General features: G+C 34.4%; 1 protein-coding gene across 10 annotated transcripts in view; it reads left to right on the forward strand.

The window, feature by feature from the left end:
- PDLIM5 (PDZ and LIM domain 5) overlaps positions 1-15,212 on the forward strand; it is a 191,896-nt gene that overhangs the window by 118,568 nt on the left and 58,116 nt on the right. For 2 of the 10 annotated variants that reach the window (XM_057725806.1, XM_057725810.1), the window contains exons 6-7: positions 6,502-6,674; positions 7,040-7,076. In XM_057725806.1, the coding sequence (XP_057581789.1) occupies positions 6,502-6,674; positions 7,040-7,076 (210 nt within the window). Of the gene's footprint in view, positions 1-508; positions 526-549; positions 558-1,869; positions 1,906-3,453; positions 3,505-3,751; positions 3,767-6,218; positions 6,237-6,501; positions 6,675-7,039; positions 7,077-7,626; positions 8,769-15,212 lie in introns of those variants that run through there. The other 8 variants (XM_057725811.1, XM_057725809.1, XM_057725815.1 and 5 more) reach the window with 8 other exon arrangements.

Below are 15,212 nucleotides of genomic sequence, written 5' to 3' on the forward strand. Positions count from 1 at the left end.
GCTTATGAATTATGCATCATTACCGAGAAGTAGTTATTCATCCTAATAGTATGAAATATAACAATTATGTTGATATCTTTAGAATATTCTTAATAATGCTATGCTAGCATTCCTGTTCCTTCTTATAAATAATAACGAACAAGGTACATTTAAGAAATTTTTAGTCCATTTTGTACATATATGAGTTTTTAGTCTTGGCTTACTGTTTCCTTTACTATTCTTCTTACTCTACTTAGAACAAAATGGAACTTTATATTCCAAACTGGAAGATAATCTATTTTGCATCAAGTAGTTTAACTGATTTACCTTTTTCCTTTCCATATGCCCTTGCATTATAATATGCCGCTGCTTTCAAGAGGTAAGTCTTTCATGTATCCTAAATTAATTTTCATTTCATTGGACTGCAGTTTCTTCTAACAGTTCTTATGTGGTATTTTGAAGAACGTGGCCTTGGAAGATACAAAATATGATATGATAGTAATATTTTTAAATGCTTTTCTCTTTGCAGAAAACAAAAGTGACAAAGTTAGTATCCACATTACTGGAGAGAAAATATGGTGATTTATATATGAGTAAACAGCATGAATGCCCAATTTTTGCAAAATTAAGTTAAATTTTGCAAAACAGCTATAATTTAGAATAACCACATTTAGTCTTTTCATTAAGTTTGGTTTGCATTGCTGTGTTGTGGTGAATTGCTTTATGGCAATAAATAGTAATGTTTAACTTTTGTCACAAAATATGTGTGGGGTTTTCTGTGTAATGATTTAAAAGAGGTAATGTTCAGGGTAATTTGTATCAGTCAAGACTATTAGAAAACAAAGATAAAGATAGAATAGAAAGCATAAACGTATGTATAGTAGTGAATAGTATATGTAACACCGAGTTGTTTTCCAAATTCATATCAAAATCCAATATTTGCCAGGTAAAATCTCTAAGAACCTTTTTGATTTTTCAACCAATGTTGCTGAAAGATTTAGACTGTATATGCAGTTGTGTGTCACTGGATGATAGAAAGTCTGTACACCTTTGCAATTAGTTAAGAGACATAAGTACCATCTTGTTAAGTGTCACGGGTAGTTGGCATACACATCGAAAATCACTGTGATATAACTTCAGAATATTGCTTTTTTGTCTATTGGTATTGACAATAAACTGGTGATTACTAGCTTTAAAAATAGATAAAAATCACATTAAGTAAGAACTTTAATGTTGTGTTATGATTATTCTGAGCATGTGCTGAAATTTCCTTATCATCATACTCTAGAGCAGAATTGGAAATATGGAATATCTATCTTAGACACACTTGAGGGAATTAACTGTTGAATAATTAGAGCAATTTTATTCCAGTATGGCTATGATCTCACTAATTGAATGTTTCATGTTATAGACACTTAAGAATACTGCACACCAGTGCACTAGAGGAACCTCCCCAAGCCCTGATTTATTGCTTGTCTATTTAAATTCTTATACACAAAGATTTGCACTATTTACTAGATTTCACTGTAACAAGTTGACTTATAAAGGAGAAAAAAACAGGACTTGGAAAAATAAACGGAAGCATTTAGGTTAAATATACATTTAAAAAGATTCAGATTAAGATTAATTAATTTATTAAGTATTACTATGCATTGTGCTAGATGTTTTAAATGCAGTATGTAATTGAATTCTCGTTTAAACTCTGACCCTTGTGAGGTTAATTTTCTCAAGGCATGCAGCTTGTAAGTGTTAGAGCTAATAAGATTTGAGCCTAGGGTTTTTTGAAGCCAAATTTTGGTGTGTCTCGCCAGATTTTTGGTTCTGTCACCTGTTTGTGACCTGGGCTTATTTCTGTTACTCTGAATTAGTATTTGTTTTTACTGGTTATAGACTTGAGGATAAATTGAGTGAACTGAGGCTGCGTGAGTGAGTATTGTGCATGCACTGCAGCTGAGTTTGATGATACTCATATCGCGTCACGAGAGGATCTATTCTAACAACAAACATGTATTTGTATAGTTTTCAGAGTGCATTCAAATATATAAACATATGCCCTTATGAAAACTCTGAAAGATGGAGAAATTGTAATCCATTGCACTGTTGAGGAAAAAAGAGGCTTCTAGGGATTACAGCTTGTACAGGCACAGAGGAAATGGACAGCGTAGCCAGGGTGAAAAGCCACGTCATCTGACTGTCACGTTCACGTAGGCACAAATGCCACTGTGGTGTGTGATGGGCTATTTCACTTGGGCACATTTTCTAAACATTCATGAAAATATCTGTTCAGTGTATTAAAATTAGCATCTTTAGGTTTTAACCTATCAGCCCTCTGCTGGCTACCTCTTACCACATCATAATATATCCCCCACCCCCAACTTCATTTTGACATAAAACTTCTTCCCTAAACTTTAAAATGTTTAAATGTATATCTTAGATTTTATTCTGGTTAGAGGAGGTTATTTTGAAAAACTGTTTCCCTACTACTTAAAGTAGCAAGGCAGAGAAGAGAATGCTTTGCATTATGGTTTAGAGAAGAATAATTACCCATAAATAATTGAGATTAACTTAATCCTGCTTCTGAACCCCACTCAGCAAAACTCAGCCCTTTACTGAGTTTATGAAACTGACTTTGACATGTGGAAATAGTTTAGCTACAGTGCACCATCTTAGTATTCAAACTGGTAGGCAGTTTTTCTCACTGCCTTTATAATGGGTTGTTAGTTACTCTGACTAAACTTTATCGAAGTAGGATTGATTCAACAGTATGTTGAGAAAATATATAGCATTTCTGCTTTAGTCGTCTCTATACGTAATAGAATGTGAGTATATTTGTTTTTACTGATTCTACACTTAATAGACCATATGAATGAATTATGTTTTTCCTCTTTAGGTGTTATTAACCTGGTTCTTCTGTCATATCAGACATGCCTTTCTGGGCACTAATTAGGTTGCTGATAATATAGAACTCTGGAGTTTCTACATATCAGTGCTAAACTTCCTGGAATTTGCTTGTGAATGAGGGCGGTGATGATGGACAGGGGAGAGTATGAAAATTGAGCAATAGCCTATTATTTATGACCCACAGCTTCATATATTTTTCATCATAATCACTTACTTTAAAAAATAAGAGAAAATTTTCAGATAGCATATCATTCCTTTTTAATGCATGGTTCAGAATAATTTATGTGAGAAGATTACACTTGCTATTAGTAATGTATATTTTTTATATTATGTGAGACTGAAAGATTTTCTCTTAGTCTGCTCTGATTTTAAAAGTGATTCTGAAATGATCTGTTTCTATATCTTACATCTAATTTATATTTTAATCTCTGCCTTTTGTTAGGAACATAGTAGGAATTTGGATTCACCCTAAAATAAATTTTATAAAAACCTAGAAGAAAACAGTGGATATTTCTCTCTTGGTATTAGTAACTTGAGACTTCAGCTAGCTTTAATATATAAAATATTTTTCAGTGTTTTTGGAAACAAACAAAGAAAAACACAGATAAAACTGTTGTCCAAATAGTAAGTGTAACAGATTTTTGACTAACACTTGTTCATTTTTGTTTGTCTGGGTTTATGTGATTATTTTGAAGCATGATGTTTGGTGTAGTATCTTCATTGTTTGGATTTTGTTATTTCATTTTCTTCTTCTTCTTCTTCTTTTTTTTTTTTTTTTTTTTTGTCTCATCTTTGTTGTCCTTCATCCTGGGAACATCACTGTCTTCTCTATCACATCTTTGTGTGTGTGTGTGTGTTATTCCTCCTTCAGTAACCCTGGCACTGTGTAAGTACCTAATCAGGGTTTCTTTTCTAATTTTCATCATTGTCTCTCTGCAACTTTTCATCTGGCTTTCAACTTAACACCGTCAGCAAATTTTGTTAGTTTCTTCTCATTGCTTAGAATTTTCAATATATTAGGATCCTAGGAAACTTGTTTTTCATGCTGAAGAGCTTCATATGAATTGGTGGATGTGTTTAGGAAACCCACACTTCTGCAGTGGAAAAAGTTAGTAAGCTAAACCTTCAGAAAGATAGATAAGCATTATAGACAGTACATACTGGAGTTAGAGATGTAGTTGGGGCCTCCCTTGTTTAACATTTTTTAAAAATTTGAATAAATTTGCTAATTTTGAATGTCTGTATTTTGAAATAAATTGTTTGCTCTTGATAGTTGAATTTGTATTCTATCCCAAATACATTTAAAAAAATAAAATTATTCAGATTATTCCCTTCTTTAATAATAGTCATGAGAGTTTAGAGTTTCAAAGCCAGTAAGTGTTTAGAAACTTTCTGTCACTTGACACAGACCTTAAGCAGTGGTGAATGTCACAGAGAGTCTAAGATGTGCTATACAAGTGTGTTGTAGCTAAAAAATATTCTTAAGTGGTGTCATTTTATTAATCTTAAGTGTCTTAGCTTAAAACTATTTTTTTGTGTTTTTATAGTCCAGACCTTTTCTGAAAGATAAAATAGTCTTATACCTGAAATTGGCACCATTTAAGAGTAAACAACACTTACTGACTATAGAGAAATTTAAAACTATAAGTTTGGTAGCTTAAATAAAGTTTTTCAAGTAACTGCATAAGATAAAGTTTTGTCTGTTTAGGAATCTGCTGAAGACAGTGTATTTATGAAGTAATCTATGTCTATTATTTTCTAATTAAAGAAAATTATGTCTATTTTAAAAAGGATTAGGAGGATTTTTTCAATATTAGTGAAAGGTATTTTAGGTATTTCACTCCTGGAATATTACAATTTTATTATAACTAATAATTTTAATTACTATTAAAGTATACTATTAAATATACCATTAAATAGTATTAAAAATACTATTGTTAGTATTGTGTATAAATACTGTTGATTCTGTTCTTTATATATATGGATGACTTATAGTCTTAGAACATGCATTGCAAATAATTTTTCTAGCAATCATAAAAAAAAACAGACTATGTAATCATTACTTTGTGTTAGCTACTGTGGAAAGCACTTTACTTACTTTACCTGTCTTATTTATTCCTCAAAACAACCCTTTAAGATAGATGCAATCCCCATTTCTCAGGTGGGAAAAATCGAGACTTAGAGAAGTTGAATGACTTGCCTAAAATACACACTGAATGGAGGATGTATGCTTAGAACTATTACCTGTCTGACTGCAAAGCTAGTATTAACGTGAATTCTATCATGTCACTGGGCAGAAACTCTTCTAGTGTACACTGAGACAGCTTTTGATAGTGTCCCTATTAAAATGACAGCAGTCACGTGGCATTCTGATAGCAACGTGATATTTTAGCAGTGAGTTAACCTAGCAGGTGCTGCCACCCACATCTGACACGCTTAGGGCACTTTCTCTGATTGGATCTTGTGCCAGTTGTCTTCTAGTCCAGACTCAGTTTCCTTTATCTCTTTTAAAATGAAACTCATAATTTATTTCGTATTTATCCTATTTTGGGTAGGGGGGAGGTGTTGAGAAAGGAGGAGTATTTTTAAAGTGACCTAGATCTTAGGTTAAAGTGTTAAAATAATGTACGTTGTAAATTCCTTAATATTGATATTTATGCTTTCTTAATAGAAAAATAAATATTCTTAGCAAACTCAAAGTTCTTGAACTCTGTAATTTACAAATCCCTTTCATGTACATTATTTCATATAATCCTGAGAACAGTGCTACTTTGTATGTGATATTCTTGTTTTACAAATGAAAAAACTGAGGCTTAGTGAGATTGACTAGTCCAGAATCATATATCTGAAAAGTCATAGAGCCACGATTCATATCTTGGTCTTTTGATAAGTATTTCATTGGTTTCTGATAGACCACAGCTCTTTCCAGTGCTGCTGATCCTGCACCCAACTATATTTCGGGTGAGAGATATCTGTACACATAAATGAGAATATTGTAGAAAGTAAGTTCTGACCCTTTTAAAAATTGTGTTTGGAATTGGTGGTTTAGCCTGCACTAAACCATTCCTGGCTCCTGGGCCTAGTGAAGAAATGATCATTTAATTATGTGAAAGTCGGCATATTTTAGCAGCGTGTAGGTACTTAGCAGTGGTTGTGGATGTAGTCCATGTCGGCTTTGTTAGCCGTAAGATGAACGATACCAATAATTTTGAATTGTTTGATTTTAATCACTGTGGACTTTGCAATTTCTTGTTATTTTCTTCTTTTCTTATTCTTTTCTTTTCCTTTTCTTCATGTTGGAAATCTCTCTTCTGCTGCCTCCTTCTGTCAATTAAAAGGAAAATCCCACCCAAACGGTAACCTTTCTGTTGAATAGGCACTTATACTATTATTTTATCTTAGCATATAAGTACCTTTTTTAAACTAATTAAAAAAAATACTCAATTTTAGAAGGATGCTTTGTTTTTTTAAGAAAAATTGCTACTGAGTATACTTGAAAAAGCAAAATATACAAAAGGAACATTGGGGATTAAATGTATAAGTTATAACATAGGAGAGGATATTTTATCCCTAACATAATTAAAAATATTTTAACCCTTTTTTCCCTCCTTCTTAACCTAGCCCGCCAAGAAAACACATTATGGATCGTTATACAGAGTTTTATCACATACCGACTCACAGTGATGCCAGCAAGAAGAGGCTGATTGAGGATACTGAAGACTGGCGTCCAAGGACTGGAACCACTCAGTCTCGCTCTTTCCGAATCCTCGCCCAGATCACTGGGACTGAACATCGTAAGTGAATACCTAGGGATTCTAACGGATGAATATTTCTTTGCTGCGGAGAGTAGCATTAGACTGATGGACAGTTATTGAAAAATATTAATTTCCCTGAGACAGTTTAATTTTAAATTATGCCATGCATAGTGGTACTGTAAATAAGCAACCAGCCCAGGAGAGTTATATTGAAAAGTGTAGGAATAGTAATAGTTGCAGTACCAACTACCGTGTATAGCCAAAGACAATGTGATTAAGAATTTTTTTAGTGGCTCTGTGTAACCTGACCATTTGGTTTTAATTGAGAAAGGTAATTGCTTAAGTGATTTTTAAGTTAAAAAAAAAAAGCAAACTAACATTGGATATTACTTATTTTATTTCAGTGAAAGAATCTGAAACTGATAATACAAAGAAGGCAAAGTAAGTGGTCCATTTTTTGTAAATTGAATGCTTTTCTTTCATGAATGGTCTCAGTGTGTTTTTTTCACCTTTTCAAGTGAATGGTATGGCATTTTGTCTTTGCAGCTAGGAGCTAAGCTTAACTTTGGTCCCTTTTGTGGGACTTAAATGTACAACTTTTACAGATGTTTAAATTAGTTCATGTTGTCTGACTTCTTTGTCTGAGGCTTGTTTTCTTCAGTACTGAAGTAAGTGGGCAGAAGGGTGTATTCGGGGGTGCTTTGCTAACACTACAGACCTCAGTGATTGACTTCATGTGTTGTCTTGCAGTCGCTTTATTTGGGGAATAAAAATTGAGGTTTCCAGGAGGCCTGTATAGATTAATTTCTGTATTTCTAAAAATGCTCTACCCTTAAACTCTTTGCTATTACATAAAACAGCTCTGTGAAATTAAGCTTTCTAGAAGGCATGTTTTCTGCATGATAATCTAAGTGTAGAAACTTTTTCTGTCTCTTTCTTATGACTCTTCTATCACTCTCTTTTCTTTTTTCTTTTCTTTTTATTTCCACAGGGAAAAGATACCCCTTCACGTCTTTAGTCCCAAATACACAAAATTACGTGACTGGCACCATGAAGTTTCAGCACGTGCTCTTAACGTACAGTGATTTATGAGCCTTGCACCCCCAGCAGCCAGCACATACCTTTTCATTCACTTTTTCTTTTTCTCCAACTTCATAGCAAAATCTGTATTAAGTTTGCCTTATGAAAGAAAAAATAGAACCTTTTCTATACTTTTCTGACCATTTCCTGCTATTGTGAAAACGAGGAGGATGAACATGTTTTGTGCTAGTTGGTAGCTCACAAATGTCAAACTAAGAGAGCAAAGTAAGGAGCTAGATCGAGTCAGTGGATTTACATCTGTTTTTATTGTTATTATGAGAGTAACCTTGGGAAAGGAGCTCTTTTCGTAAGTGGAATTTGGTTGGTTGGTTGGTTGAAGCAGAGATGGATGAGCAAATAATGTCCTTGTCTGATTTGGAAAAATTTCCTTTATGTTACTACATTTCCCAAGGTTACTTTCAAGTTCATTGTTACATAATGTTCAAAGTGGGTTATAAACACTTCTAAGTAAGGAGGGAAGATAAAACAGAAATGGCTTTATTAGAATAGAGTTCATTACAGATTTGGGTATTTTTTTTAAAGCAGGAACTATTGAGGGTGGCTCTCTGAAGAGCAGGAGGCACAGATTTGACTCCTAAAAAAGGAAAGAAGAGAAGTCTGCCCCTATTTGCAATGTGGAAATACAGTGTTCTTTTGGTTTGGTTAGTTTTAAAAATCCTGTTTTCTACTAAAGGAAGTATTTCTAAGCGGGTGGATGTGTTTAGGGTATAGACAATTTCTAGGTATTAACTAGTAAAATGTAGAAAAGATAGCTTTGCTTTATTTCTAAACGAAGAGAAATGAACATAAAATAAGTTGCAATATGAATGATTCTTTACACAACATCCGAGAAATATCTTACTTAGTGATATAAACTATTGTGCGTTGTTGCTGTTCCTAGGAAGCTCTGTTTTGGGCGATACATGCAAGCTAAATATCTGACCAGAAGTGCTTTCTGTCTTGTAATATAATGTATTATATGTTAGATTAAATTCAATAATAAATGCATTTTGAAGTTTGGAAAAGTATTGTAATAAAGTTGCCTTTAACTTAGCTTTGTAGTTGTTTTCTGTTTCCTTGAAGCTAGTAACAAGCCATCCAGGACTTAAAGTACCATGTGGGTAAAATAAATAATTCTCTCGACATTTCATTTGGAAAACTTTTTTAATTTTGTGAGGTTGCTAAAATGTGAGCGTGGAATATGACAAAGATCTGTGGTTTTTTTTTTGTTTTGTTTCCTGCATTGTTACATTATTTTACATGACGTCGTATGTGAATAACACGTAGGATCGGTTAGACTGGGCACAAGATCTTATTAGGCTTTGTGTGAACCTTATTACCGAAGATTCTTTGTCTGCATTCAAGATTTCATTTTTTAGTTTTCCAGGTTTTCTTGATTTTAATGGCACTGTAGAATAGGAAAACTGCCTGATAATTTTGAGAAACTAACATTAATTTCAGTTAGTGATTACTGTTTAAAATTTGGTATGCCTGATGCATTTTTAAAATAATTCTAGGATTTATCTGTATTCATTTTTACTATACTTTATAGTATATTACAATGTCTTTCTTTAATTGCATGAGTTCTTCAGATGCTGCTTATGATTTTATGATTCTGGCATCCATCCCATTTACTATAGTGTCTCTGGCCTCTGTAAGAAAATCTACTTTCTTAGACCAGGTTTTTTTATACCCTGCAATTCTTCATTGATCTCAAAAGATGATGCTTGAAAGAAGAATCAAATTCTTGTGAAAATAAATGGTCTGAGTAGAGTAAACATGGTATTTTACACTAAGAACCAAATTTCTAGAGTAATTTTAGAGTTGAGAGAAAGAACTACCGGAAAGAGAGTTTTAGGTAAATAAAATAGTTTTTCCTTAATAAAGGCAAGAGAATGTATGTATGTAGAACTTTATAACTTGAAATAGGTACAGTTGAAAATAAGAGTTTAATACCTTGCCTAATTAAAAATAAAATACGTAATGTCTCATTGAAAGCATAGATTTAGATAAATGGAAAGATCCACAATTGAATATGAGGGTAAATGTTCCGCCAGGATTGCAAAGGACATTCCATTTGACCTTGTCAGAGGTTGAATTCCTATGTTTAGTTAGTCTCCTGGGACATCTTATATTCCAAGCTTAAAAGCTAGCCAAAATTATAAAAACTTCTTGCAAAAATATTGTTGTAAGTCTAGAGACCTAATTTATAGCTTGTTTTTGTTTGTCTCTTTTATACAGACTTTATCACTGACTTGTTTTCCATGTAAAATTAGGAAGTTACTCTTAAGAATTTTCAACATTTTTTTTCTTACAATGTTTTACTAGCCAGAAGATAGAATGTCTCCCACACAGTCAATCTTTTTTGTTACTTGAAAAACAGTTATTTGTGGAAACAGAAAGCTGCTCATTTTGTACATCATTATGCCCTTTAGGAAGACTCAGGTAAAAATGTCTTGGAGAGCTTGTTTAATAAAAATTGTGATGTTTATTAAAACACATGACAGAAAGAAAGTAGCAGTCCCTTCTTTTATTCATGTTTTTTTTCCCTGAAATATAGGATGAATTGATTTCCCAAGACAGATAATTTTGCAGTTGTTGTGTTGCTGATGTGTATTTAAAATCTTATAAATTATAAATATGCATTTGTTGCCTGCATTCATTCTGTCACATGAATAATTACTGAATGCCTTCATTCCAGGGACTGATGTGTGCTAGGGATTCAGATGAATAGCATGTCAATATATAAACACGGTAATCTAAGATAATTGTGTTATCAAGGTAATGTTAAATATAAGGGAAGTTTGGCTTAGGCAGAGTGGGATTACTTAGGTTGTGTGGATTTCTGAGGAGATGACCTTAATGCCATCACCTGAGGTAGGAAAGGGAGTCAACCCTGTGATGACTTGGGGTGCGTGCTCAAGGCAGAGGAAACAGGTGTGGGAAAGGCGCATGGCAAGTACATAGAGCGGACAGGACAGTGTGGCCAAGATGTGATACGTGAAGGGAATCATGATCCAAAAATGTAGCCCTTATGCATATGGGAAAATAATAGACACTCCCAGTACTGTCCACAGCATTTTCAATGGGAGGTTGTCTAATTATCATGTCTAACCACCTTCAAGTTAAAATTAGGAAGTGAAGAATCAGGGAGGTAATCAACTTGCTAAATAAAGTATAGCCACCTAGTGCCAGCCCTAGGCATAATGATCAAGTTAGTGCTTTTGGGAGGCATTAGTGTAGTATATGTTGGTGACATATTTGTAAGGAACAGAATGCTCCTTAAACACCCTTAAAGTCACTCAAAAACAAAACTTTCATGTATAGCAATGTGACATACAATGCTCTATTCATAATTTAGTGATGAATTTGACAAGTTAGTCCTCTCTAGAAAAACCTGTCTTGGTTTTCACATATCACCCCAGCTCCAGACACCACCTCCTCCGAGGCCACAGCCTTCGTAGGTAGAGCTGCCCACCTGCAGTGAACTGATCATTGGAGGGAGGGAAGGAAGGAAGCCTGTCTGCTTCAGCACAGGTCAGGCCAACTTGAGGACCGTGCTGGCTCTGTTAGATCCTGGTTTGGACCTCAGTTGCATCCATTCTCTTCAGCGTGGCCCTTGTCTTCACCTTCTCATCATTCTTCTTACATTCACTTCTCATCCCTTCTCCTTACGTTTTGAAAGCAGACCACAGACTCCCTTTAGGGACATCATTAAAGTGAAAGATCAGTTTAGGGCAGCTTGAAACATGTATGGAAGTCAAAAGAAAGATGTGTTTACTTTTCTTTTCCTCGAGTAAAGGATGTTTGTCGATTCTATCAGAAACACCCTTGGAGTGATGAGTAGATAAAGGTATTTCTATTATAAATAACTCTTATTTCCTACCTTTGTGTTTGTAGGGTTTTGTTTTTTTATCCTTGAAATAAAACAATTATACTGGCAAAAAAAAAAGAAAGAAATCAAATATAATCAGGGCTCTATGAATGAATGAATGAAACAAGAAGCTTCAAGACAGAAAATTAGCTCTGAATAAATGTGATAAGATTTTGTAACTGTTAAGAGGCACTTAATAAACTTTGTATGTTATAATTTTCCATATGCAGCATTTTAGAATCAAATGTATTAGCCATTTAATTGGTCACGGGGTATATTTTATTTGAGCACCTCTGCCGTTTCCTTCACATCTTTAAAAGTTTACCTCCAGGTCTTCTCTCCTGGGGGAGAGGCTGCTGCTGAGTGGCCTTTGGACATGTGTAAGGGGATAGTACAGATCTTACAAGGTTAGGAGGGTGCTCCTGGGGGGCGGAGGATACGAAATGCAGTGTTCTAAATAATTCCACAGAATCAAGCAAGCATCATCTGCCCAAAATGCCAGTGGTGTGCCGCTGAGAATGGTGGGGCAGCGTGCACATGCTCCCTCTTCCTAGATTTTCTTATTCCTCCCCCAGCTGCAGCCACGCGTTGTCACCCAGAGCACACCACCCCCACCCCATCATGGAAGGACCCTCACTTCTCAAGGAACAACGGTGTCCTTTTTACCACTCTTTGGCACTTCCTTTTCTAATTTGTGTTATGGATATTTGTCTACATGTCTTACATTTCCCAACTAGAGTTATGAACAGCTATTTCTTTCTAGACATTTATACATAAATATATATGTAAATATAATAGAAAAATAAATATTTAAGCATGTAAATACAGTTGCTCCCTGAACAACACGGAGGTCAGGGGGTGCCAACCCCCTGTGCAGTCAAAAATCCACATGTAGCTTTACAGTCAGCCCTCCCTGTCTGTGGTTCCACATTCATGGATTCAACCAAGCATGGATCGTATAATACTATAGAACGTGTTTAGTGAAAAAAATCCACGTATTCAAACCACTGCAGTTCAAACTTATGTTGAACCACTGCAGTTCAAACTTGTGTTGCTCAAGGGTCAACTGTATATAAATGGACAAATTCAGTTTGCAGGTAGGTGTTAGGAGTGTGAGCTTCATCCCTAGTGAACTACTTCTTAAAGTACAAATATACTATGTTAGCCAGCTGAGGCTGCCATAACAAGATCCCCAAGCTTGATAGCTTAAACAACAGAAATTTATTTTCTCGCAGTTTTAGAATCTAGAAGTCTAAGACCAAAGTGCTAGCAGGGGTAGGTTTCTGGTGAGGCCTGTCTGGCTTGCAGATGGCCACTTTCTCACTGTGTCCTCACATGGCCTTTCCTCCGTGGGCTTGCAGAAGGAGAGAGCTCTGGTGTCTGTCTGTTCCCCTCCTTTTAAGGACACCAGTCTTCTTGGTAGGGCCTCAACCGTGATGACCTCATTTAACCTTAATTACCTCTTTATAAGCCCTGTTTCAAAAATACTGTTGCATTAGTGGTTAGGGCTTCAACATGAATTTAGGGGAGGGACACAATTCAGTCCATCATACACACCAGCTGCCTTTCTGTATTAATGTGCATTTTGGCAGATTGGCATTTAAGGAAAAGTTACTTTGAAGTGGAGTTACTGACTTAGACCCGTTTGGAAGTACCGTTTTTCATTCTGTTGTGGTGCATCCTCTTCTAATTTGAGTGACAAATCTTGGTCTCCATATCCTATATCCCTAACTAGAGTATAAGCTTTTTGAAGACAAGTTCTTGTGTTCTTCACCATGCTCACCCCCATATTTGACTCTCATTAGCACTCAGTAATGGTACCAATTGTATATGATTGCCTATTTCTCCAATTCCCTAACTGTTAAATTTTAGGGAAATTGTTTACAACATGGTATACATAACTTTTAATTGAATAAAAATTCAACATAAGGTCAAAATTTCATAAACATATCAAAGCATTAATATCTATACTGAAGGTAAAGTAGAATCATACCTAAGCTGCTTGAAAGGAGAATTGTTATGCTCTGGACAGTCTTAACTGGCAAAGTTAATGCTTTTCCCTTGGTGTTTATTATCTGTCGAATAGTCATGGAAGATACTTTTTTTTTTTAATTAAATGAACATTTATTCCTTAATCCATCTTCCTTTGTGGTTTTGGTCTGTTTTAACATGAATAACTCAGTGACTCCTGTGAGGTGACAATACCTGACTAATTTTAGAAACAGGCATATGAAATACTTAGTGCTCTGATTGGAAAAACCAACAGAGATTTTATCATTACTAAGGAAATGTTTAAAATTAAGAGTCTAATCTAAAACATTGATTAAAAAGAAACAGCCACCATAGTGTTAGTTAGATATTAATACTGAAAGCTGATAATAATATGTGATCTAGTGGTATAGAGAATTATGGGAGGCCGCAGAAAATTTCATTTAAAGATAATTCTTTTCAAAGCATATATACCTAAAATACATCATGTGTCAAGCATCATACAATTTATTTTTAGTTAAAGGGTGATTTTCTTGAATTCACCATTTTCTCAATTTCTACTATCTGTAGTAAAATATTTATCTGATAGGCAGTTTTAAATTGTTTATGCTTGTGTAGGTTTATATAAAATTAGTATAAAGTAGCATTTTAGTTTAGCAAAAAGATGTCTAAAATTATCATGATCAAAGCATACTTTTATTAGTCTTTTTTCTCTCATTTAAGGAATGCTGAGTTCAAATTTTTCACATATTATGGTTAAGAATTATAATGTATCATGTGCTTTCCCAATTTTCAGAGGCTTAAAATATGCTCATCAAGGGAGGAGTGATTGCCTCTCCCTTTAGTTGGAAAACAGTTCAAACACCAGTCACAAATTACATTACCCAAAACTGAAGCAAGTTACGAGAAAAAAAATATCCTCTTCCAGGCTATCCCCTGGCACTAACTAATATCCACGTGATTTTCAGCTAAAGGCCATCAGAACAAATGTTAAGTTGCTGCTTGACCAGAAACTTACCACCTTTGTATATTCATTGAAAATTTAGAAAGCAGAAACCTACGTAAGTGCTTACGAACACTCTTTTTACAGCAAGGTTTTTAATCATTTTCATATGTTCACAGATATTCACAGGATCCACATAAAATAGATAAATGAAGAAACAGTTTGCTGACCTGCCATGTCTTCATTATTGCTGTTTCATAAGTATACTGGACCCTTGTTGCATATCTTATTAGGACACGTCATTTGAGTAAATTACCTAAAACTTATCCCCTTTAAGCTATGCAGGGAAATCAGCAATCATCCCCTAGGCTCATAGTCTCACATATTTTCATGAGGTAAGAATTAACAATCTGATTTGCCCGAGACACAGAATACCAAGGCTTTCACAGCATTATCTAATTTTAAAAAGTAAAAATAAAACATTTACAGCCTGATAGAATCGCTTAGCTTATATTGTCATATACATTCCTGCAAAGTCTTTCGCCAACCTGGAAAAAAAGACCGCAGGTTCAAAAAAATGGGTATATAACCAAGTAATAATTATTGTCTATTGCAAAATATGGAATATTAGTAATTTATCTCCTCTTATTTTCTACTGCCCTTTGCTAATACTGGTTTGGTGACTGTAATG

Source organism: Hippopotamus amphibius, chromosome 3 (genome assembly GCF_030028045.1).
Source record: "Hippopotamus amphibius kiboko isolate mHipAmp2 chromosome 3, mHipAmp2.hap2, whole genome shotgun sequence".
Classification (NCBI taxonomy): Eukaryota; Metazoa; Chordata; class Mammalia; order Artiodactyla; family Hippopotamidae; genus Hippopotamus; species Hippopotamus amphibius.